At 30.0% G+C, this 25,121-nt stretch overlaps 2 protein-coding genes across 6 annotated transcripts; both read right to left on the reverse strand.

Annotated features, from left to right (window-relative positions):
• Positions 1-2,789: 2,789 nt before the first annotated feature.
• On the reverse strand, positions 2,790-6,846 carry LOC102665383 (disease resistance protein RUN1). 5 transcript variants are annotated; one of them, XM_041009677.1, is made up of 5 exons: positions 6,260-6,800; positions 5,687-5,862; positions 4,543-4,627; positions 4,288-4,433; positions 2,790-4,065 (listed from the first exon to the last, which is right to left on the reverse strand). In XM_041009677.1, exons 1-3 carry the CDS (start codon positions 6,706-6,708, stop codon positions 4,581-4,583), a joined length of 672 nt encoding a protein of 223 aa, XP_040865611.1. In that variant the 5' UTR covers positions 6,709-6,800; the 3' UTR covers positions 2,790-4,065; positions 4,288-4,433; positions 4,543-4,580. The 5 variants fall into 5 exon arrangements, with proteins under 5 accessions (XP_040865611.1, XP_014622965.1, XP_014622966.1 ...); XM_014767479.3 differs by having other exon boundaries at positions 2,794-4,065; positions 4,736-5,862; positions 6,260-6,792; XM_014767480.3 differs by lacking the exon at positions 2,790-4,065 and having other exon boundaries at positions 4,116-4,433; positions 6,260-6,846.
• Positions 6,847-7,275: 429 nt separating this feature from the next.
• Positions 7,276-8,454, reverse strand: LOC102660984 (uncharacterized protein At2g29880). The gene is made up of 2 exons (XM_006598529.4): positions 7,773-8,454; positions 7,276-7,680 (listed from the first exon to the last, which is right to left on the reverse strand). The coding sequence occupies exons 1-2, from the start codon at positions 8,127-8,129 to the stop codon at positions 7,276-7,278; spliced, it is 762 nt and encodes a 253-aa protein (XP_006598592.1). The 5' UTR covers positions 8,130-8,454.
• Between the last annotated feature and the right edge of the window lie 16,667 nt (positions 8,455-25,121).

The raw sequence follows: 25,121 nt of genomic DNA on the forward strand, positions 1-25,121 counted from the left end.
TAATGTTTGTTACTAATTAATGTATTTTTTTTACCCCGGTTTTATTAACAATTAATATATTCATTCAATTTTTATGTGGTAATTACTGTCTTTCGAGAACATCAAGAATCAATTTTATCCCACAAAATCATGGTGATCCCATAAAAAAATGAAACGACTATTGCTTTATCTTTAATAAAAAGTATTTGATTATTTCTCAATCGTGAAGCTAATCCAAATGCATTATTAATTTGCTTGGCTCATTAAGCTTAAAAGATTTTGTAAAAGCTTAATATAATATTTGATTACTATTATTATTATTTTGTGTAAATAAGTCTTAAATACTGGTAGAACAAAATCTTGGAAAGGTTAGCGGTGAGAAATTTTAATTGTGATAAGTTTGAAATTAAGGGTTAGTCTTTTAGTAGTCTAAAGAACCAAAACTTCTAGAGATATCTAGAGTTTTATGTTAAAGTCAAAAGTCTTGATTACTGTAGTTTAAAAAAGAAAAGAAGTAGAACAAATAGGAACAATTAAAACTATAGAAAATTAAAATGTGTTTTTTACTTTATTATGAGTGTGCATTGCATGGATCAATTTAATATATTTCAACTTGTTAATATATATAATTAAGTTATTTTGGAATATATGTAAAAATCAATATGATCCGTGCAATGGCTTGGATACTAATAAAGATTAAGAAAGTACAAGAAGTATGAATTGAGAGAAATGCTCTTTTTTTATAAAAAAGAAAAAAAGAAAAATGTATTTCCTCCTAACGAAAGAAGCCAAATTTTCTTCTGCCACTCATTTACTTTAAAATATTAATTTATCTTTAATTTCTTTTTACCCACCCCTCATAGAGCATAAACCAAAAAGACATTCCTATCTTTTATTTTCTCGTAAAAAAATTTAGTGAGAACAAACTTATCAACAAGTTTGAGTAACTTTGACGATAGATAAAATAGTTATATTCGATTTTACTTCTAAATTAATTATATAATTACAATATTAAAACATAAATTATATCATTTCAAAATTAATTTCACAAAATCATGCTTATTCAAACACGCACTTGATGGCTAGAGGAATAATACAGGGTTGTGGAAAAGAATTGGGTTTGGATCCCTAACAGTGAATTTTTCACTACAGAGACTGCAGTGTTAAATTTAACCAAACTTTATTTTGTTTTATATTAATGAATAATAAAATAAAAAAGTTTTAGTTAAATTAAACCCTGCACTCCCCGCAGGAAAATGAATCCGAATCCGAACTTGAGCGGTGCAATATGCAGATAAACCTACACCTAATAAACCTTGTTGCATTTGCAATTTGCTGTATTCTCTTTCATTTTGCACTACTAATAAACCTTTTTGCATTTGCAATCTGCTATAATTTGCCAATGTATGAACTTCTATGGGTTGATCAAGGAAAAACTCAAGCTGCACAATATGTAATTAGTTAAAGAACTTACTACCTGCACATTTGAGTATTTCTTATATTTCTTTCTTATAGGACCCAAATTTAAAATAATATTTATTATTTTTTATAAAATTTAATCCATAATATTTTTTTATTAATTATTTTTAATCTAAAAATTCTCCTAATTAAAAGAAGAGAAAAAAATATATTTGACAAATAATTAAAAAAAATATTAATAACAAAAATAATTTTAAAAAACTTGTAAATTTAAAACATATTTAATCATAAAATATAAATTAAATTAATTATTTCTGTTAATCGCGTGATGAATTAAAATTCAGTCTTATAAGTATATTTTGTAAATACTTCATTCTTTTGATTGCAATAGGAATAAATAGTTTTTGACAATCACATGCCAATCTACTTAAACTATAAACAAAGATCACATATCATCAATCCAAGCAAAAGACAACAATATTGTGTGGAATGAATCAAGATGATGTCGTTAATAACTCATAAGCAAATATTAATGTGCACAAAAAATCTGGTGAGAGAGTCCTTACTCCTTACTACTCGCACCACTGAGTGGTGGGGTTGTGGGGCAATTTGGAATAAGAAGTAATTTAAAAGATTAAGGTGAATAAATATTTTACAAACAAATCAGTATACAGTTGTCAACTTTTAACAGTTTGATGCTCATTTTGGCTTCTTTCGTTCGGTGGAAACAGATTTACTCATGAATTAAACTTTACTGAACAATTTAATAAACTTCATGACAGTAACATCTTCCAGCTTTCTACCCATCAAAGAAGACTGTTGTAAACAAAGGAACACAACTTCACTGTACCTATCTGTGTAAACCAACAGACTAATAAAAATTGATGACAGATTAACAAAATAAAGGTGACACACACCACACAATACAATTGTTGAAGTTTGTGTTATTGGAAAGACTCAACAGTTATTGGTTGACTGAGCATCAAAGAAAAAGATCACCATTCATAAACTAGCTTATTACTACTCATTTCATCAGAATATTAACCCTGCACTTCAAATTAATCATTTTAATTCACCACTCTACTAATTTTCCTACCATGGCACTATAATTGGTAGGTGGTGCTCTTCTTTCTGCTTTCCTTCGGGTTGCATTTGAGAAACTTGCTTCTCCTCAAATCCTGGACTTCTTTCGTGGAAGAAAGCTTGATCAAAAGCTGCTCAACAACTTGGAAATCAAGCTGAACTCCATCCAGGTTTTGGCTGATGATGCAAAACTAAAGCAGTTCAGAGATCCACATCTCAGAAACTGGCTTCTTAAGGTCAAAGATGCTGTACTTGACACAGAGGATCTCTTGGATGAAATACAATATGAAATCTCCAAATGCCAAGTTGAAGCTGAAGCTGAATCTCAAACCTGCACTGGCTGCACTTGCAAGGTACCAAATTTCTTCAAATCTTCTCTTGTTAGTTCCTTTAACAAGGAAATTAAATCAAGTATGGAACAAGTGCTTGAGGACCTTGAAAATCTTGATGATTCAACAATAGAAAGGGATGAAATTTTAACTGAGAATCTACATCCTTCCAAACACTTTCCAAGGTGATTATTCAATAATTCATTATTGAATGTGGTGTCCTTAACCATGGAGAACTGTCAATCTTGGCAACGTTTGCCTCCCCTTGGACTTTTGTCATGTCTCAAGTACCTGAGGATTGATGGACTTAATGGGATATTGCTTATTGATGCAGAATTTTATGGGAATAACTCTTCTTCATTAACATCCTTAGAAACACTGGAGTTCTGCCAAATGGAAGAATGGGAAAAATGGGAATGCCAGGCTGTGACAGGTTTTTTTCATGTCTTCAACATCTTTGTATAAAGGAATGCCCCAATTTGAATCAGAGAGTGCCCTCAATTTGAATCATTGCCTGAACACATGCATATCCTCCTTCAATCTTTTTATTACTTATTTATAGATGATTGTCCAAATTCCAAAAGTTGAATCATTAGAAGGAGGTTTGCCATCAAATTTAAAACATGTCTCTTTGTAATTGCTTGAAACTTATCGCCTCACTGAAAAGCGCCTGGGGAGCCAATCCCTCTCTAGAATTCTTATTTATTGGAAGACTGGATGTGGAGTATCTTCCTGAGGAAGATTTACTGCCACAAGCTCTTATTTCTCTGGAAATCAGTGATTGTCCAAATGTTAAAAGACTGGACTAGAAGGGTCTTTGCCACCTATCTTCTTTCAAGAATTTGTTTCTTGATGACTGCCCCAGCCTCCAATGCTTACCAGAGGAGGTTCTGCCCAAATCCATTTCATCTTTGGAAATTTGGAGCTGTCCATTGCTCACACAGTGCTGCCAGAAACCATATTAATCAAATGTGCAATTTATTTTTTGCTAAGCAAATGAAAGTTCTATTATTAAAAGGCAAATTTGGCACAAGATGTGACAAATTCGGACACCACAAATACATGGAAACATGGGCAAAGATGTACAATTACTTCCCCCCTCCAACATAGCCATGCGGTCACATACAAATCAAATGTGCAATGCATATAAAACAATGGCCAGTGATTACAAAAGCAAATTGCTTCTCTGCTCAATACGTCTTTATGCCAGTGAAACAAGTCCTTAGAGTCATATGCCACCATTCGGAATATTTACCTTGGAAAAAGGGAAACAAATTTTAGACAATATCATGAAGGATCTTGAGAAGAGGAGGAAGAACAGTTTTATTATGACAATTGATATTCAAATTCCATAGGATTATAAATCATTCTTCCATCATTTGAGGCTGCAGGTTGTATTTCTTGCATGCCACACTCCTATTCCATTGTATACAAACAAACTAACTTAAGTAAATAAAAATCACTTTTACAGACTTACAACATTACAGGAAATATATCAAGATGAATGATGAAAAAGCAATTCATCCATATAGTTCCTACTGTATTTTGTTCCAATTAATTCCACCAAATTGAAATCATGCTTCAATCATTTGAGGCAGGCTGGATTTCTTGTATGCCATACTCCTGTTAAATTGTATACAAAGTAAAAAAAAAACAAGGTCAATTACATCATTTGTTATAGAAGATATATCTAGGTGATAAATGAAAACCAAACCATTCATATCAATCTTACCGTACTTTCTCCCAATTCCATCTGTTGAAATGCTTCCATCATTCGAGGCAGGTTGGATTTCTTGCTTCAATTGCTTGACATGCTCCTGTTTCATTTTTTACAAAGTAACATCAATAAATGATGAAACTCCATTGATAAATGAGATGTATCAAAGTAAAAGATTACAAAAACAAACCATCTATATCAGTCTTACAGTTTTTTCTCCAAACAATTGTAACACCTTGTTTGAAATGATATTATGGTTTAGGCATTATCTCCAACCATGTTCTGTGTCAAGTTGTAATGTCACCATTATCTTTAACCATGTTTTGTGTCAAGTCATGCATTATCACCCGACCATGCTCATTAATCTTTATAAGAGATTTATCAAGCAACACTTTAATACCATCTTTTGGACTGACACGAAACTGCCTATAAAGTTTTTCTTCAACCACTTGCAAATCTTGTCTATTGAGGTAAAAGGCAATGCAAGACAACATCTTCTGATGACATTTCTCCAAAGCATCAAAGCTTATTTGAACTATCCTTTGTTTCTCTTTATTTGGAACTTTTTCATATTGATCTAATGCAGATACACATTCCTCTATGCTTTTTCCGCGCAAGTAGGAACCCATCACTTCTAGAATGAATGGATTCCCTGAAGCATAAGTTTCTGCTCGTTCTAAAATGCTCAAATACATAGATTTCAAATTCTTAGAATTAAAAGCTTTCAAACTAAGCAATTGAAAAGCATCTTTTGTTTTGAACCTCTCTACCTCGTACAATCTAATCTCATGACGGTGTAGCAAAGAGTTGTCCTTAGTTGTAATGACGACTTTGCTGTTAGAACTAAAGCAGTTAGTTAGCCTAACAATGTCTTGCAATTGCTTTTCATCATAAATGTCTTCAAGAACTAAAAAAAGTTTCTTTTCTTCTTCGAAGAATTTTCGCTTTAATATTGACATTCCTTTGTTTGTATTTCCAAATTTCATGATATCACTGTTGTTGTTGCTGTCACCAATCATTCCAGAGAGAAGCATACCTATGAGACCTATAAATCCATGATTCCTTAAACATTCTCCAACCTTATCAAGAAAGCAAAAATAGTCAAACCTGTTTCCAGCAGCATTGGAGTAATAAACTCCACAAGCTACTGTTGTTTTACCTGTTCCATCTTCTCCACATATCCCAACCATCTTGACTCCACCATCATCAGATTCAGAATACAGAAGTTCATTAACTTTCTGCACTCGAGAATGCAGTTCAACAGAGCAAGCAACATGTTCAGAGACCTTCCTACCAATCTCCTCGATATACTGGTATTCATATGTCTTCCCAGTCCTGCACAATCAAAGGAACATAGGTGAAGTCCTACTAAATGCACTCTGTCCATGTCTTGATATTTATAACAGGTTCACTTAAATTGTGTTTGATATTAAACGATTTAACTAGTTCAGGGTCAATACACAACAAACATTTCTTTCATATTTTTTTTCCCACCATGACATTAATGAAGAGTATCTATCAATTATGATTAATTTCCATCCAGGAACACCACCTTACCTGATTAACTACCTTTAGTGTATCTTTCTTCCTAAACAAGTTTTAGAAAAATATTGAAGGCTTTTTTTTTCTTCTTATATTCAAGAGACCATACAAGAGGGTATCAGACAGATTAAAAAAAGGAACACATTAAAGCAAGAGCAAGAATAAGAAATTGGTGAAAAGAATCGGATACCGTTGGAGGGGCCAGCCGCCAAAGCCAGCAACTTTTTCCAAAGTGTTCTTCCATTTCTCCAACCTCTCACGTTCAACATAGTACTCATGAACACCCAATGCTACTTCATAGCTACCAGTCTGATACCGCACATCAGACGTGGGCACATAGTAGAACACCGGGAGAACCCGCTGCCGGGCACCTAACCCATCCACGATCTCGGCCAGCTTATCCAACCGAAACGGACAAATTGCATAGTGTTCGGACAACACAACGATGAACACCCTCACTGTCTCAATCTCTGCTTTCTTCAGGTCGCGGTGGTCCACGAGCACTCTCGCCGGGAATCCCTGATCTTCCAGGGACTTGGCGAGAGTGCTCGTAAAACCAGCGACAGTATCGTCAGCGGAGCTTATCAACACGTAGTGTGTGATGGTTTTTGGCTTGTCCATGCGACTAAGGTTTTGCATGATGATGATGATGATGACTTTGTTGGACACTGTAAATATTATGGATGTGGTCGGATACTGGACACCAAAATAGATGTAGGTAGATGACTTCGTCTACTACAAGTCAACTTCCAGCTAAATCACAACCTTTCATTAGTTGTTGTTACCTACTATATTACTGTCTTATTGTTTAGATCCATTTTTAGGGGGTGTATTGGATTGGGATTTTGAGAGAATATTTTGACAAAAACAATCTTGAAGATTTTAAAAGATTATGTGGGATTGTATTGATTTTGTGGGATTTTAAAAGATTTTTTTTTAAAAGACTTTTTACAATCAAGATTCTTAACCCAAGATTTTAATGGATTTCTAACACAGATTTTTAAGATTTCAAAGTATTTTATGGATTTTTAAGATTTTGAAAGATTAATACATTTTAAACAAAAAAATAACGGAAGTTACAAAAGTGAATGAAAAAGATGATAAATAAATTATAATGTTTGAATAAAGAAAATAAAAACGATAGAAATTTTAAACCTTTTAATAACAAAGTCATTATTGCCTAAAAAAATAATAACAAAGTGATTCTCACTTCATGTTTGCCTTTTCCAGAACGTTGCCTTGATTGTTGATCCCAACAGCGCTTGAACTCCCTCCATACTCGGATCTCCTTCGCTTGTGACAGTTTTGTTTTTCTATGGGAACCTCTGAATCTAAAGGGGGATGGGATGGTGGACTTGGTTGGTTTGGTGATGGAGGATGATATGCTGGTTCATAGTTATTTGGTGTTATGAATGTATCACTATTAGGATCATATGAAAATTCTTCTATCCCAACAGTTCTATTTTCTGGCTCAAAAGTTGTTGCATCAGTATCATCTGGATCGACTGATATAGAATTATTCCCGCTAGAAACTCCACCCCCAACAACGATCTTCAAATACTCATAATCAACCATACTTTTTCCTCGAAGTTTGCTGTGACTTGGGTGGGACTAAAAAAAATCATTGTTAATATACTACAAATATTATAATTTACTAAATTTATAACTATTAATATATTTAAAAGATTATGAACTTAGCTCACCTTTAAGTAATCTTTCCATACATCCTCATGAGCAGTGAAAGTTTTTCCAATTGGGTCCCATCCAAAGCCAGAGTTGTTGCGCATAAGGGTTGACATCATGTTATACTGGTTTCGAAACCACTTCATCCGACTCAAATAATGACTATAAGTTTTAGGGAATTTAGTTTTTGCATTGAGTTGAGGAAGTATTATTCGTTCTACATTTTGTTTGCTAAGTGACCCATTGGCATCACGCAATCCCCTATTCATAGCATCCACCAAGAGGTGCAACAACTCATTGGTATCCTCCATAGTCCAAGATACATAATTATCTTTGTCTCTACTCTTTCCTTTGTTATTTTCTTGTGAATCCCCCATTTGATCGCTAATATATATATAAGAAACTAGTTATTTGACAAAAATAGTTATTGTTTCCTAATTGTCAAAAGTATAGTGACTATATCCCGAATAATATACAATTCAATAGAAAAACCAATAAAAAACTACCTAATAATAAAATAAGGGTCATGCTAACATGCGCACTTAGGGCACATGTTAAGGATACTTCCAATAGTAACTATGTCTTAAAAACAACAATTTTTTACTTTTAAAAAAGTAAATTGCACAACTTTCAATACAAAATTTCTATACATAATACACTAACAAGTGTCTTAAGGGCACATGTTAGCATTTTCCATAAAAATAATACTCATATATCATAAAATCATTTAAAAAAAAACTATTAACAAAATAACAATAATAATAACACAATAACAATTAAAAAATTATTAACACAATAATAATAATAATAACACGCTACTCAAAAAAGTAATGATAACCCATTAATAATTAACATTTTAATAATAACACAAGAAAATAATAATAATAATAAAGGACGTTCTAAAAAAACAAGTTGAAGAAACAGAAAAAAAAAGAGTTTTTTATTTTGATTTGCATATACAGTACTAAAAAAAGCAATATGAAATCTTGATGCATATCAATTGCCATTCTTTGATGCATATCATTGCCTGAACGTTGAAAACAATATGAATACGAAATCTTGAAGCATATACAGCACCTTTTTCTTTTGATTTGCGTAATATACATATAGTATGAACAATATTGACTATCGATTGCCATTAAAAAAATAGGTAAAATTGATTGAAAAGTTGTAAGAGAATGAACCTGGTAGTGGTTTGTGTCTTGTTCGGCAGGAGAAGAAAAAGTCTTTGGAAGATTATGAAAAGTCTCAAGGGTTTGGGTGAGATTGTTGGAGGAGTATTTTATGTGTATTTCTAACTAAAAAGTCTCTCAAAATCCATTCCACAAAAGAATCCATCAAAATCTATTTACTTTTGAATACCAAAAGACATTTTAAAAGTGGTAAGAAATCTCAATTGAATACCAACAGATTTTGTTGCCCTGAAAAAAAAATCTTTATTGCCTTAATTGAATACCACAAGATTTGTTTATATTTTATAAAAGTCTTGATTGAATACCACAAGACTTTTTAATCATAAAAAAGTCTTTTAAAATTGAACTGATCATCAACTTCGTCACTGTGGATAAATTAATTAGCCATTGATTGAGATTAATGAACTAGTATATATTAAAAATAATTCTGTAACACATGTCCAATATGTTAAAAATAATTCTGTAACACAGGTTAAATATGTTAGTAAATATTTGTTTTATAATTTAAAATTTATAAAAATATATTATTTATATTAATTTTGTTTTTATAAAATAAAATATTTGTTTTATAATTCTCTAACACATGTTGAATATGTTATGTTTGCTCTTTTTCTGTATGTTGGATTTCAATGTTTATTAGGTGTGGTAGTTTTATTTTGAATTTTGTGTGCTGTATAAGAGGATCTATGTCTATATATATCCTTTCTCTTCTATAACCAATTGACACAAGTAGAAAAACATTTTTTCTAGGCACTACAAACAACAATTTTTCCTCTAAATTTCTTCTTTTCTTGTTCTTATAAAAAATTACTTTTTGAGAGAAAAAGCGTTAATGTTCAAGAGGTTCAGGAATCCTGCTACACATGATTTGAAATTTGTCGTATCTTGGGAGAGAAGCGTAATCAGATCCTCCTACTAGTGCAGTGAGGATGTTTTCTATATAAAGATAGTATTTGTGAGCTTCAACTGAGTTATTTAAAAATTCTTTAAAATTATTTTCCTTTGTACTTAGTGTATGTTATATTGCATTGTTAATCCATGTTTTGTCATATATGAAGTTGTATTGTTACTATTGTTCTTTTATTTAGTTTGAGGCTTTGCATCTTCAATTCTTCTCATTTATTATTTTATTTTATTTTATTTTCTTGTAGTCGTAGAGAGAAAATTCTACTTTCTTCTTGTATAGTCTTTTTTGCAATAGCATTTTATTTTATCAAGATGTCTGATATGGATATGATTAGGTCCCTTTTTAGTAAGCCTGAAAAATTTACAGGTGAAAATTTTTTCTGTTGGCAACAACAAATGAAATTTTGGATTACTAAATTTGATTTATACTCTGTGGTTTCTAAAAGAGAAATAAAAACTTCAATTTCCTCTATTGATATAGTTCAAACTACTGTTACCAAATCTTCCACCACTAAGCATGATGTTTCTGATAAAAATATTTTATCATGAACGCATTTTAAGTGATTTGGCTGATAACACTTATAAGATTTTTTTGCCATACTAAAACTTTTGTTGAGTTATGGGAAGCACTTGAATTGAAATATGGATCTACTGAAAAAGGTTTAAGTCTATACTCTTGTAAAAAAAAATTGAGTTTTAAATGGTTGATGGTAAATCTATTTCATATCAGATCCATGAAATTGAAAACATTGTTTATGACATGAAATTGAAAGGAATTGTTTTGCCTGACATTATGTTTGTGGTTTCATGATTTCAAAATTGCCTCCTTCGTGGACTGCTTTTGCTCAAAGTCTAAACATAAATATGAAGGTTTCACCTTCGATGGTTTGCTTGTTTGTCTCCGCATTGAGGTAAACATCATTTTTCTAAAAAATATTTGCAAAAATATTATTCTCATTCTAAGGCCTATCTTTTTGAGAGCTCTAGTAAGCCTTTCGTTAAGTCCTTCAAGAAGCATGGGTTTAACAAAAATAAGTTTGGTAGAAAGCCTTCTTATTCTAAAAATAAGAACAATGCTTTTAATAACAAAAATAAGCCTAAGGATAAAAATCTGGGGAATGAAGTTTTTTGCTTTGTTTGTGGGCAAGCTAATCATTTGACAAAGAATTGTTTTCAATGCCATCGCCAACCTATACCTCTTTCCCTAAACCTTAGGTACCATGTCACTAGCCCTAAGTTAAATTATATTTTTAACTCAAATGATTGATTTATAGACTCTGGGGCTAATGTTCATATGTGTGCTGATAAAAAAATTATTTTCTTTATATCAGGAATCAAGCACACGTACTATGAGAATGAGGAATGAGAGTATGGCACATGTGTTAGGAGAAGGCAAGTGAAGCTAGAGCTATCTTCAGGGAATTTTCTTGTTTTAGATGGAATCTATCATATTTTTTATATTAGAAAAAATTTAATAAGTACTTCTTTGTTAGTCCAACAAGGGTACAAGGTTGTTTTTGAGTCCAATAGAGTTGTTATTACTAGACATGGTGTTTTTATTGGTAAAGGCTACATTTGTGATTATATGTTTAAGTTAAGTCTTATATCTCTTTCTATTAATAAAATATCTAGTGTTTCTTCTTTTGCGCAAATGTTGAATGTTCTGATATGTGGCATGCTAGGCTTGCACATGTGAATTTGAATTCTATCAAAAGAGTGATGTCTCTTAATCTTATTCCTAAAGCTTCTATTGATTTCAAACAAAAATGTGAAACATGTATTCAAGCAAAGCAACCTAGAAAGGGTTTTACTACATGTATTGAAAGAGAAACTAACTTGCTTGAATTGGTTCATGGTGATTTATGTTATAGTAATGATGTTTTAACATGTGGTGGTAAGAGATACTTTATTATTTTCATTGATGATTTCTCCAAATATTGCTATGTGTATTTAGTTAATCACAAAAGTGAGTTTTTTGATAAGTTCAAAGTATATAAAATAGAAATAGAAAATAAATTTGAAAGGAAAATTAAAATTCTACGTTCTGATAGAAGTGAAAAATAAACATCTTTAGATATGAGTAACTTTTGTGAAATACATGGTATTATTCATGAAGTGACACCTCTGTATGCTCTTCAATCTAATGGTATTGCGGAAAGAAAGAATCATACCTTGCTTGATATGGTAAATGTTATACTTGTAAGTTCTGGTTTGCTTAAAAATATGTGGGTGAAGCTTTATATTCTACATGTCATATTCTTAATAGGGTTCCTTATAAATTTTTTGAAAAAACCCCTTATGAGTTATGGAGAAAAAGAGAACCAAATCTAAAATATCTTAAAGTATGGGTGTGTCTAGCAAAGGTTAGCATCTCTATTAATAAGACAAGAAAAAATGGACCAAAAATTTTGGATTGGGTTTTTGTTGGATATTCTTTACATAGTACTACTTATAGATTCTTGGTTGTTAATTTTGAAGTATCTGAAATTTCTAATAATACTATTATGGAATCTAGAGATGTCACTTTCTTTGAAAATGTTTTTCGTTTGAAAAATAAATTGTCTAAATCTGTTTGTGATACTTCTTGTTCTAATTACCATGTTGTAGTAATGCTAATAAGGCCGTTGTTTTTTAACCTAGGAGGAGTAAAAGATCTAAAAAAAGTTAACGATTTTGGTTCTCAAATTTGTTCTTTTCAGCTTGAAGATGATCCTAAAACTTGTGGTGAAGTCATAAGGTTTATTGATGCACCTTTTTGGAAATAAGCTACTAATGACGAAATGAGTTCTCTTAAAACCAATAAAAATTGGTTTCTAACTTATCTCCCCCCTGGTTGTAAAAGTATAGGTTGTAAGTGGGTTTTCACAAAGAAACTAAGAAATGGATCTATAGAAAAATTCAAGGCAAGACTTGTTGTGATTGGTTGTAAACAAGTAAAAGGTGTAGATTTCTTTAATACATATTCTTCAATTTCTGAAGTTGCTACTATTAAAGTTTTAATTGCACTTGCTTGCATTTTTAATTTGGAAATTCATCAAATGGATGTAAAAAATACTTTTTTAAAATGGTGATTTAGAAGAAGAAATTCATATGAGCCAACCTGAAGGCTTTGTAGAACCAGGTAAAGAAAAAAAAGTTTGCAAACTTGTTAAATCTTTATATGGTTTGAAACAAACTCCAAAGCAATGACATGAAAAGTTTGATCAAATTGTTCTTTCGTATGGTTTCAAATCAATAATAATGATAAATTTGTGTATGTGAAACAATTTGATGATACTGGATGTGTCATTTTATGTTTGTATATGGATGACATATTAATATTTGGTAGTAATATGCATTTCATAAATGATGTGAAGTCTTTCTTGTCTAGTAATTTTGATATGAAGGACCTTGGCCTTGTAGATGTGATTTTGGGTATTAAGCTTATAAAGAAAGATGATGGCATGGTTTTAACCCAATCACATTATGTTGAAAAGCTATTGAAGAAGTTTAATTATTTTGATGTGAAACATGTTTCTACGCCTTATGACTCATCCATTAAGTTAAAGAAAAATTTTAGTAAAGGAATTTCTGCTCATAAATATTCTCAAATTATTGGTTCTTTGTTGTATTTGACAAACTTCTTTAGACCTAACATTGCATATGCAGTTGGTAGATTATGATGGTATACTATTAATCCAGATCATTCTCATTGGATTACACTAGAAAGGGTTTTTAGATACTTAAATGAGTTATTAATTGTGGCATTCATTATACATGTTTTCATGGTGTAATTGAGGGGTTTAGTGATGCAAATTGAATTTTTGATACTAATGAAACAAAATTGACAAGTGGTTATGTCTTTACTTTAACTAGTGTTACAGTATTGTGGAAATATACTGAATAAACTATTATTTCACATTTTACCATGGAAGCGGAAATTATTGCTTTACATACAGCTTCTAGTGAGGCTAAGTTTCTTAAAAATTTGCTATGTGCTTTGCCATTGTTGAATAAGCATATACCTCCAATTTCAATGCATTGTGATAGTCAAGTTGCTATATCTAAAGTTACTAGCAAAAATTTTAATGAAAAAAAGAAGACATTAAGAGTGAGACATAAGTCTATCAAAAATTTAATTTTTCATGGTGTTATTTCTCTTGACTTTGTCAGGTCAAAAAATAATATTGTGGATCTGTTTACAAAAAAGTTGACGTATATGTATTTTTTTGTTGTCTATAAGTTTGTGACAATATTAAGATTGATGTATTTACATATATGTATTTTTTTGTTGTCTATAATAACTGCCATTGGATCCATTAAGAGACAAACTTATATGAGTTAATATCTAAGTGACACTCAGGAAACAAGATGCATGCGCAAGGTCATGTAACACACAACCAATAGTTAAAACCTAAATGAACACCAATATTATAGAGGTTGTGTACTAAAGTCAGATTAAATAAGGTGTAGTTTAAGACAATTAAGTCTCTATATTTTTCTCGACCGGAAGGTCATAAATACTAGGTATAAGATTCAAGCTCGAAAGGTTCCTTATACTAAAATACAATATCACATGCTCTTTATTTTATCTTGTTATACAAATTGTGTTTTTTAAAATGTTTTAAAATTATAAATTATTTTATCTTGTTATACAAATTGCGTTTTTTAAAATTATAAATTATTTTATCTTGTTATACAAATTGTGCTTTTTAAAATGTTTTAAAATTATAAATTATGTAGGGAAATGTTAGTAAATATTTGTTTTATAATTTAAAATTTATAAAAATATATTACTTATATTAATTTTATTTTTATAAAATAAAATATTTGTTTTAGAATTTGTTACGTAAAACTAGAATTTCTATCTTTTAGGATTTTGATTATAGTGGGTCAAATTTTTTTTACTTGCAAATCAAGGATAGTTTATTATTTTTTTGGTAACATTAAGTAACTTTGGTTTGTTAAGTTTGTTTGTTTTTTATGCATATTGGCTTCCAACGGTCACAAGCTGTGATAGTTTTATCAAGTTCTCTCTCTCTCAAACAATAATATTTTCCTCTAAATTTCTTCTCTTCATGTTCTTATAAAAAAAAATACTTTTGAGAGAAAAAAGCATTACTGTTCAAAATGTTGTTCTGAAATCCTAAGTTGTAATATCTTTTTAAAAATTGCAATCAAATTCAACTTTTAAAAATTCTCCTTTAAAACTATTTTCCTTTATATATGTTATATTATATTTTTGTCATAATCTAAAGTTATATTACTACTATTATTCTTTTACATCTTCTTCTCATTTATTTTATTTTATTTTCTAACCGATTATAAATTAACTTTGTCGTGTAAACATTAATTTAATGGTTCAGTATGGTGGTTATTCTTGTTTTAAGCATTCTGGGACCCGTGTTCGTCAAACACCATGCACATAATTATTTTACTTCAGATCCAAAACTTGGAACTCCAGCCTCATGTCTTGTGCAACTTGCAAGCAATAAGCCTTGGGATAACTTGGGAAGCATAACAGTAGCAAATTGAATATCATATCGCTCTGTTATTTCACCTTAAAAAAAGAAGCTGCTATCGTTTTCTATGTATAACACTTATTAAAGGAAAGGGTGCATGTGATTACTGTCCTACCTACAATGTTTTTTTAAATTGTGACAATACTCTTCTGTTAATTTGATTAATATGGAATTCACTAGTGCGTTGACTGTGTGATGCATGTAGAGATTTGTTTTAGTCGTAGAGTAATTTTTTACTCTCACCAAAAGGGTCATGTATATAATTAGATGTTTTCTGGTTTTTCATGTAATTTTTATCGTATTTGTGTCCTATTTTGGTTCGAACATTAATTAAATTTTATAATTTTCAAATAATTAATTTAATGAGAAAAATTTCACATATTTAATTAATATAAAAAGGAATTCAAAGTCATGTTCCAAGATCGAAGATGATAAATGTTACTTATGAATCGTTTTACGACTTTTAATAAATAAGAAATCAAATTACAACTTAAAATAAAATAAAAAGATCAATAGAGTAATTTAGCCTATTTATTATTATTATTATAAAAATTTTAAAATTCTATCAAATAAATAAAGATATTGTGCAAGAAACTTTTATACATGGATAAAACTTTATATAAAAATCTATTAGTTTAGTTTTGGTTCTTTTGCTTTTTAAACTTGAGTTGTTTGGTTTTTAACTTTTAAATTTGAGTCATTTTGATATATAGGACTAAAATGACTCAAATTTAAAAGTTAAACAACTAATAAGCTGGATTTTTTAAAGGATAAAGGACTAAAAGTATATCTTAAAAATAAGATAAAGAATTAAAATATAATTTAACTTTTTTCTTCTTTAGCAATGATAAATCTACAACTGCAGTAGATTTATAAAGCTATTTCACATGGATTTCGCATAAGTTCAAAGTAAATTTAATTGAAAAATGATCCAATGATAAATAATTTCATGCAATCGGTTATTGATGATATTTGTAAAAAAAAAAAAAAAAGCATGTTTTTATGTAATTATTTGAGTCGTGAAGGTAGGGAAATGAGCAGGAGAAGGTTCATGACCTGCAAGAAAGAAGAATTGAAGCTTCCCAACTACAAAGATATTGAAATACAAATTAGCAAGGCGAGAGGGAAGCATGGATACATCATACTGGGAATAACAAGAGGATAAAGTCGCAAAAGGAGCACAATTGGATCACTCACACTCAGTGTGAGTGTGCATCACACTAGGTGCGAAAGATAAACACCCACGCTCAACGTGAGCAGTTCAAACTCGTGTGGAGGGGCAGTAATGTAAGAATATTTATACGAAGAATAACACATACTTTATATGAATTAAGAATATTTAATTCCTTTGCTTAATTACACACTCCAGATACTAGGGTTTTCAATGAGGCAAACTCTAGTGAGCAATGAACAATGTGACAACAAATGAAACTAATCTTGTTATTTATTAATCCTAGATACCTTTTATTATGGGCTCAGTGGTTTGACCCACACCATTTTTCACACTAATTATAATTAGGTTTCCGAAGCCAGGCAAGAATTAATTGCATTATTAGTTGGTTCAAGTTTCATCAAATAGATCATAATATTAGTGTATTTTTTGTAAAATAAAATATTATAATTAATTGTAGCCCACAAGAATTTATGGGAAAATTCTAATAAGTAATGCATTCATGTTGAGCGTGAATATGCCACACTCGTTGTGAACGAACAGTCTAAAACAACTTCATAAGCCTGTTATGCGAAAAACATAATAACAAAAGAAAAAGGAGTTTGATCCATAAACAATTTAAAAGGAGGAAAAAAACCTTTTTATGAGTCATTCTTGGATTCCTCTATGGACTTAAAACAAAAAAGAGTCTCAGAATCATTCTTCGCCATTGAAAATGAAAGGCTAAATGTTACTTTTGGTCCTTTATGTTTTACTATTTTTAGTTTTGCTACACTATTTTAAAAATCTTATTTTAGTCCTTTATGTTTTTGAATGATTCCAATTCTTACCAAATTTAGTAGAATTTCCTAACGGTGATGTTCCTCCATGAGCTCTTTCCAATGCGGTGGTGTGGTGCACCTATGAAGACACATTGATGTGACACCCTCTACCCTGATATACATATTTATATAATAAGATACAATGAAATGAGAAATTACATAAAATGATTTTATTCCATAAACATAAAGGAGTTCATGTAGGTAAAAGGTTCACATTCGCGTTAATTACCAAATTAAAAATTTATCAATTAAGGGTATGAAAACATTTCCGACTCAAAACAAAGTCATCCAAAACTTCATATAATTAATACAGAAACTGGTGGCCCAATGTGACACACACACACGCACGCACACAGGCACACACACACACACATCATTTTACCACTAATTGTATAACATCACCTGTCCCAAGGATTCAATAACAAAATCACATTTCACACCTTCACATTAATCACATGTTCAGAACAACACATCTTAAGTACAACACCACAACAAAACAGACCACACACTGGTAAGTGAGGTAACTCTCACTAGGTAAAATTATAGGGAGACCAGTCAGGGTCATGCTATTTTGCGAGAATGCTCCAACCATGTGGGATCGACATAGGCTTAAAGAAGCACTCAAACCGGGTGTATTTACCCCCAAGGCTTAAAGAAGCACTTAAAGAAGCTCTCCTGATTCAGCTCCAACCCAGAAAATATTTTAATACACATACTCTATCTATGAATTATAAAAAAACACACGACTCCTCAATTATTATCAAAATAATTTTGACTCATTGTGCCTCAAAGTGATTAAACTCATCAGGATCCCATAGTGGATCTCATCACAATACTTGTCGGACATTAACTCGTCACTCTTAAAGGATCTTACAGTCATGTGATTGTACGGTTCATAACTCACAACTCAATGCGTACAATATCTCAATACACATGTATTTTACAATTCAACAGATACTCAATTTATCACATACACTCAATCCCAATCACAATCACATTATTATAATCCAAAAGCAACATGTTATCACACCTCAAGAATCATACACACATCACATAGTAGTAATATATACATGGCACAAACACAGACTTTACCTACGAACTATGCAATACACACAATTACTCAATTTTTTTCAAAATCATTTTAACTCGTCACGCCTCAAAGTGATTTCACTCGTTGGGTTCCCACAGTGGATCCCATCACAATACTCGGTGTGTATTAACTTGTTGCTCTTAAAGAGTCTTATAGTTGTGTGATTGTATAGTTCATGGCTCACAACTTAATGCATACAAAATCTCAATACATATGTATCTTATAATCCAACACATACTCAATTTGTCACTTACACACAATCATATACACATCACACAATAGTAATATTTGCATGACACAAGATATATATATATATATATATATATATATATATATATATATATATATATATATATATATATATATATATATATATATATTAAATTTAATTATATTATTTTCAATTAAAAAGAGTTTATTTTAATATAACATTACAATATCTTTTTCAATCTACCGCAATATGCAAAACAAACACAAAGGAATTTTTTCTTTTACCATTTATTCTTTATCAAAGTATGCTAGATTCAAATATAAACTCAAAATGAAAATTAACTAGTAAAGACATCATACTAATCATTCAGTTTCCTCAATTCACGCTAATTAGAAGAAGAAAAAACCTAATTTCTAGGATTCACACTCAACATAAGAACACATCAATTTCATAGTAATTTTACGTCAGTACATCAATTGACTCATCAACATATATAATTCATAGTTATAATTGTAAAGATAGAATCAAAATTGTAAAAATACCCCAAAACACATCTCAATTGATCCTCTAAGGATCTATACACATGTTCTCACTACTCCCCAACTGTGAATAACTTATCATTTACCTCTAAGAGGGCTCATGCTTGTAGTCTGACAGCGATAGCAGCATCTCTAACAATTTCCTAAGATTATTTTGAGAATAATTGAGGAGTCGTGTGTTTTTTATAGTTCATAGATATAGTCTGTGTGTTAAAATATTTTCTAGGTTGGACTATGATTTAAACCTAGATTCAGATTGAAGTCATTTTCCACGTCTTTCAAAGATTCAAAGATTGCTATGATAACCATGTCTTTAAAAGATTCCTAAGATTGAAGTCATTTTTCGCGTCTCTAACAATTTCCTTAGATTCCTAAAGCTTTTCCTCTAGTTGCTCTGCTATGATTTCCAGGTGTTAAAGAGAAAGAGAAGGGATTAGAGTCTCAATTTCACTGTTTATATGCAAGAGACATTTCTCTTTCTATAGACATTATTTTGCAAATCCCAACACTGGGAATGCGAGAAAATGAGTTCCGTAGGTAGTATCCAAATTTCAGGCCGATCCAACGATTATCAAATCCGAGATTATAGTTTTACTAGGACATATTTGGATGTATACATAACAAAAAAGGTTTTATGAGAGGAAGAAAGAGGAACGGATTTGGGAGGAAGGAAGAGTGTAGAGGTGTATGGTAATTGTAAAAACTGGTATAATATGTTTCTATTTATAACTAGGGTATTCTAAGGCTATTACTTACTCTATTTTTCTTTATTTTATTATTTTATAAAAAAACTCTATTTTATTCTTTCATTAAATAAATAACCAATTAAAACATCCATTTATTTTCTAAAGCATCATTTTACTCTATTTATTTTTAAATAAAACCCTTTTCAATTTATTTTACGAAAAATGAGGTGTTACGACTGATGGTCAAGTTAGAAGCAAAGGAATAAAGAGTAGGTATCAAGAGTAGGGTTAGAATAGAAGTTGGTTACCTAGAATCTTATGACTCCTCTTATAGTGGTGAAATTAAGTTCATAGGCTTAATGCCCTAATTAGATATATAAGTAATATCTTATCTTATCTCCATAGGCTTAATTCCCTATTTAGATATTATAAGTAAGATAAGATTATATCTTATCTTATCTTATTGATAATATGTATTGGATCTACCTTAATCTTTCATTGTATAATTAGTAGAGATAAACTTTTTCTCTTCTTGATATAGATGAGGTGACTTTAATGAACTAAATAAGATATCTACTCCGTCAGTCATTGAATATGAAGGCTTATTGACTCCGAGTAGTACAATTCCATTTTTGTCCTTTTATCAACTTATTTCTTAGAATCATACATTCTTAGTTCCAGGCCTTACAAATTTTTTCATTCTCGAGATCAAAGATTGTCCCAAAAAAGTTCGTTTCCCTTATATTGGGAGGAGGACCTCGAGCACAACTTTTTCCTCTTTTTCAATTAAAAAGAGTTTATTTTAATATAACATTACAATATCTTTTTCAATCTACCGCAATATGCAAAACAAACACAAAGGAATTTTTTCTTTTTACCATTTATTCTTTATCAAAGTATGCTAGATTCAAATATAAACTCAAATGAAAATTAACTAGTAAAGACATCATACTAATCATTCAGTTTCCTCAATTCACGCTAATTAGAAGAAGAAAAAACCTAATTTCTAGGATTCACACTCAACATAAGAACACATCAATTTCATAGTAATTTTACGTCAGTACATCAATTGACTCATCAAACATATATAATTCATAGTTATAATTGTAAAGATAGAATCAAAATTGTAAAAATACCCCAAAACACATCTCAATTGATCCTCTAAGGATCTATACACATGTTCTCACTACTCCCCAACTGTGAATAACTTATCATTTACCTCTAAGAGGGCTCATGCTTGTAGTCTGACAGCGATAGCAGCATCTCTAACAATTTCCTAAGATTATTTTGAGAATAATTGAGGAGTCGTGTGTTTTTTATAGTTCATAGATATAGTCTGTGTGTTAAAATATTTTCTAGGTTGGACTATGATTTAAACCTAGATTCAGATTGAAGTCATTTTCCACGTCTTTCAAAGATTCAAAGATTGCTATGATAACCATGTCTTTAAAAGATTCCTAAGATTGAAGTCATTTTTCGCGTCTCTAACAATTTCCTTAGATTCCTAAAGCTTTTCCTCTAGTTGCTCTGCTATGATTTCCAGGTGTTAAAGAGAAAGAGAAGGGATTAGAGTCTCAATTTCACTGTTTATATGCAAGAGACATTTCTCTTTCTATAGACATTATTTTGCAAATCCCAACACTGGGAATGCGAGAAAATGAGTTCCGTAGGTAGTATCCAAATTTCAGGCCGATCCAACGATTATCAAATCCGAGATTATAGTTTTACTAGGACATATTTGGATGTATACATAACAAAAAAAGGGTTTTATGAGAGGAAGAAAGAGGAACGGATTTGGGAGGAAGGAAGAGTGTAGAGGTGTATGGTAATTGTAAAAACTGGTATAATATGTTTCTATTTATAACTAGGGTATTCTAAGGCTATTACTTACTCTATTTTTCTTTATTTTATTATTTTATATAAAAAAACTCTATTTTATTCTTTCATTAAATAAATAACCAATTAAAACATCCATTTATTTTCTAAAGCATCATTTTACTCTATTTATTTTTAAATAAAACCCTTTTCAATTTATTTTACGAAAAATGAGGTGTTACGACTGATGGTCAAGTTAGAAGCAAAGGAATAAAGAGTAGGTATCAAGAGTAGGGTTAGAATAGAAGTTGGTTACCTAGAATCTTATGACTCCTCTTATAGTGGTGAAATTAAGTTCATAGGCTTAATGCCCTAATTAGATATTATAAGTAATATCTTATCTTATCTCCATAGGCTTAATTCCCTATTTAGATATTATAAGTAAGATAAGATTATATCTTATCTTATCTTATTGATAATATGTATTGGATCTTACCTTAATCTTTCATTGTATAATTAGTAGAGATAAACTTTTTCTCTTTCTTGATATAGATGAGGTGACTTTAATGAACTAAAATAAGATATCTACTCCGTCAGTCATTGAATATGAAGGCTTATTGACTCCGAGTAGTACAATTCCATTTTTGTCCTTTTATCAACTTATTTCTTAGAATCACTACATTCTTAGTTCCAGGCCTTACAAATTTTTTCATTCTCGAGATCAAAGATTGTCCCAAAAAAGTTCGTTTCCCTTATATTGGGAGGAGGACCTCGAGCACAACTTTTTCCTCTCACCAAACATGTTGTCACACCTTGCAGTAAGTGAATCTTGTCCTATATTAAGGCTTTGTTTGAAAAAATTAGCTGATAAGCTTGTAAGGTATAAGGTAGAAGTTGAAAAGCTGAAAGCTTATAAGCTAGCATATTTAATTGAAAGTATTTGGAAAGTCTAACTAATAAATGTCAAATGATAAAAAATGACATATTTACTATTTTTATATTTGAATTTATTTCTAATAACTTATATTCTTAAAGAATTGGATAATTTCTAAATTTTGTATTTTAAGAAAATGATAAAGATTTGATGATTTTACTCATACTGTTTAAACTCAATTTTAAAAAAAAAGTAAAATTAAATGAAATAAACTTTATTAGAATTATATTATTTAAAATCTTTTTTACATTAAAATAAGTTAATAATAATATTATTTTAAAACAAAAAAAGTGTTTTCTTTATATTTTTAAACATTTTTTTTCTATTTATACAAGAATAGTTTTAATTATATGTCTCTCACTTGCATGACTATGAAATATAATACAAATCAAAGTTTCTATTTAAAACTAATCATATATATTTGAAATTATGTTCAAATTAGGTTATATAATAAAAAACATAAAAATAATTCCACAAATAATTATAAAGTTAATATGATTCAAATGATTTTTAACCTTAAGGAATTGTGTGACGATAACAATTGACGAGTTGACTATCGCGTACTTATAAGAATGATAGATTAGATAATATGAATTTTCTAAACAATAAAAAAAGTAGGATTTTTTTTCAGTAGAATAAAAGGATAAAATAGAATTTCAATAAAATGATAAAGAAAAAATTAAGAAAAAAAATTAATAACTTAAACTAACTTATTTTCCATATATTACTTTAAGTAACTTATCAAAAGAAGCTACTAAAATAATTTTGTGTATTAAACATATTTATTTTGATCAAAATAGCTTATAAACTTGTCAAATGGGTTTATAAGCTACTCAAAAATCTTATTAAGCATAGACTAAAATAAATATTCCTATTAAATTGTGGTTGGTTTATAGTTTGTGGGATTTGACATCCCCACTTCATGCTTTCTCAAGTGGACTTTTGATAATTGGTTTAACCCCAAATCCTTCATGGTAAACCCTTTATTCCTAATTATGAACCCTAATCCTTTAAGCGAGAAAATTAGTCATGAGGTGTATGGTTATTGAATTGGAACTGTCTAAATCCCTATTCCCCAATTGCAAGATTTGGATTACAAAACAATTTCTTAATGAGTGTTAATCGTGATAAAACTTTAAGCGCAAATTCAATAACTAATTCAAAATAAAAGAAATAGTACTCAAAAGGAAAATCAATTACAAAAATTCCAACCAATATAATTACAATAAATTCAAACCAAGTTTGAAACTTTCTTTCTGAATTTGATCTGGTCTGATTAAATTGAATTTCTAAAGAATTAGAATAGTTTTGAGTTTTATCGAGATGAGTTTGTAAATTTTATGAATTAATAGGTAGAAGAGATATGGAAAATTGTAATTTATTTACTCAGTTTTGTATGATCTTCTACTGATAAAGAGAATATGAGATAAAACCTTTAATTTTATATGAGTTTCTGATTTGAAGTTAACAGTTTCTCTAAATGACTAATGTATGGGATGGTGGTATTTGAGAGCGTGAATTAACTGAGATACCTCATCCTTGGATTAACTATGTATTTAGGTCCTTAACTTTTTAAACTTTTTATTTTTTAGTCCCTAAAAAAAACCTAACCAGTTTTAAATCTTGTTTTCTTTTTTGTTCCCGCGGTTAAAAAATTCCATTATGTGCTGAGGTGGCGGTTAGTTTTTAAATATTTTGTGACAATTCGATATTGGAGGATAAACCGCCAGAAATTGCTTCTTTGATAGGCACACGCTAGATCCACTTTGAAATGGACTCAAACAAACAATATCGTTCCAAAAAAAATTCAATTGAATCAACATATATCCATGGTTATCAAACTCTTGTATTAACTCACTAATTATTACGAGTTTACGACTTCACTTGTCCTCCACGAGTTGACTCTTGAGTAAACTCTTTTTTAGTAGATTTTAGACAAACTCTATAAACTCTAAGTAAACTTGATTCTATCGAGTTTACCATCGAGTCAACGAGTTAGCAAGTTAAAAAATTAGACCAAAATGTAAGTCATTTTTCATTGTTTTCTATTTATTTAGCATCAACATACCTTTATTTAACGTGTTATTCTCAAATACAAAATTCTCACCTTTAATAATATCAAACTCTTATTATCTACTAACATCAAACCCTTTGTGAGAATAATATACCATTACTATAATCTCTACAAGTTATTATCTAGGAGTGATGAGTTATTACTAGAATTGATTATTTAAATATTCTAAACTTCATGATTTATTGTTTTGTTTTATTATATTGTTGAAATGTTTAATTAGTATGTTATTTGTAAATATTTTATTATTATTTTTATATGAAATAGACTCTTACGAGTTTATCAGAGTTTATGGAACTCTCACGAATTTATGTAAACTTTCGAGTTTGAGTTTGATAACCTTGCGCACATTGTCATGAAAAAAGTTCACCATTTCAGAACACACAAAAAATCAAGCAATCACTACAGGATGTTTGGGTTTTTAGTTCGCG

Source organism: Glycine max, chromosome 15, assembly GCF_000004515.6.
Source record: "Glycine max cultivar Williams 82 chromosome 15, Glycine_max_v4.0, whole genome shotgun sequence".
NCBI classification, from domain to species: domain Eukaryota; kingdom Viridiplantae; phylum Streptophyta; class Magnoliopsida; order Fabales; family Fabaceae; genus Glycine; species Glycine max.

Coding starts and splice junctions, on each gene's coding strand:
- LOC102665383 (XM_014767479.3), bottom strand. CDS start 6,708: ATGCAAAACCTTAGTCGCATGGACAAGCCAAAAACCATCACACACTAC. Junction 5,863..6,259: donor GGCGGCTGGCCCCTCCAACG/GTATCCGATTCT, acceptor TTGATTGTGCAG/GACTGGGAAGACATATGAAT.
- LOC102660984 (XM_006598529.4), bottom strand. CDS start 8,129: ATGGGGGATTCACAAGAAAATAACAAAGGAAAGAGTAGAGACAAAGAT. Junction 7,681..7,772: donor TATGGAAAGATTACTTAAAG/GTGAGCTAAGTT, acceptor GATTTTTTTTAG/TCCCACCCAAGTCACAGCAA.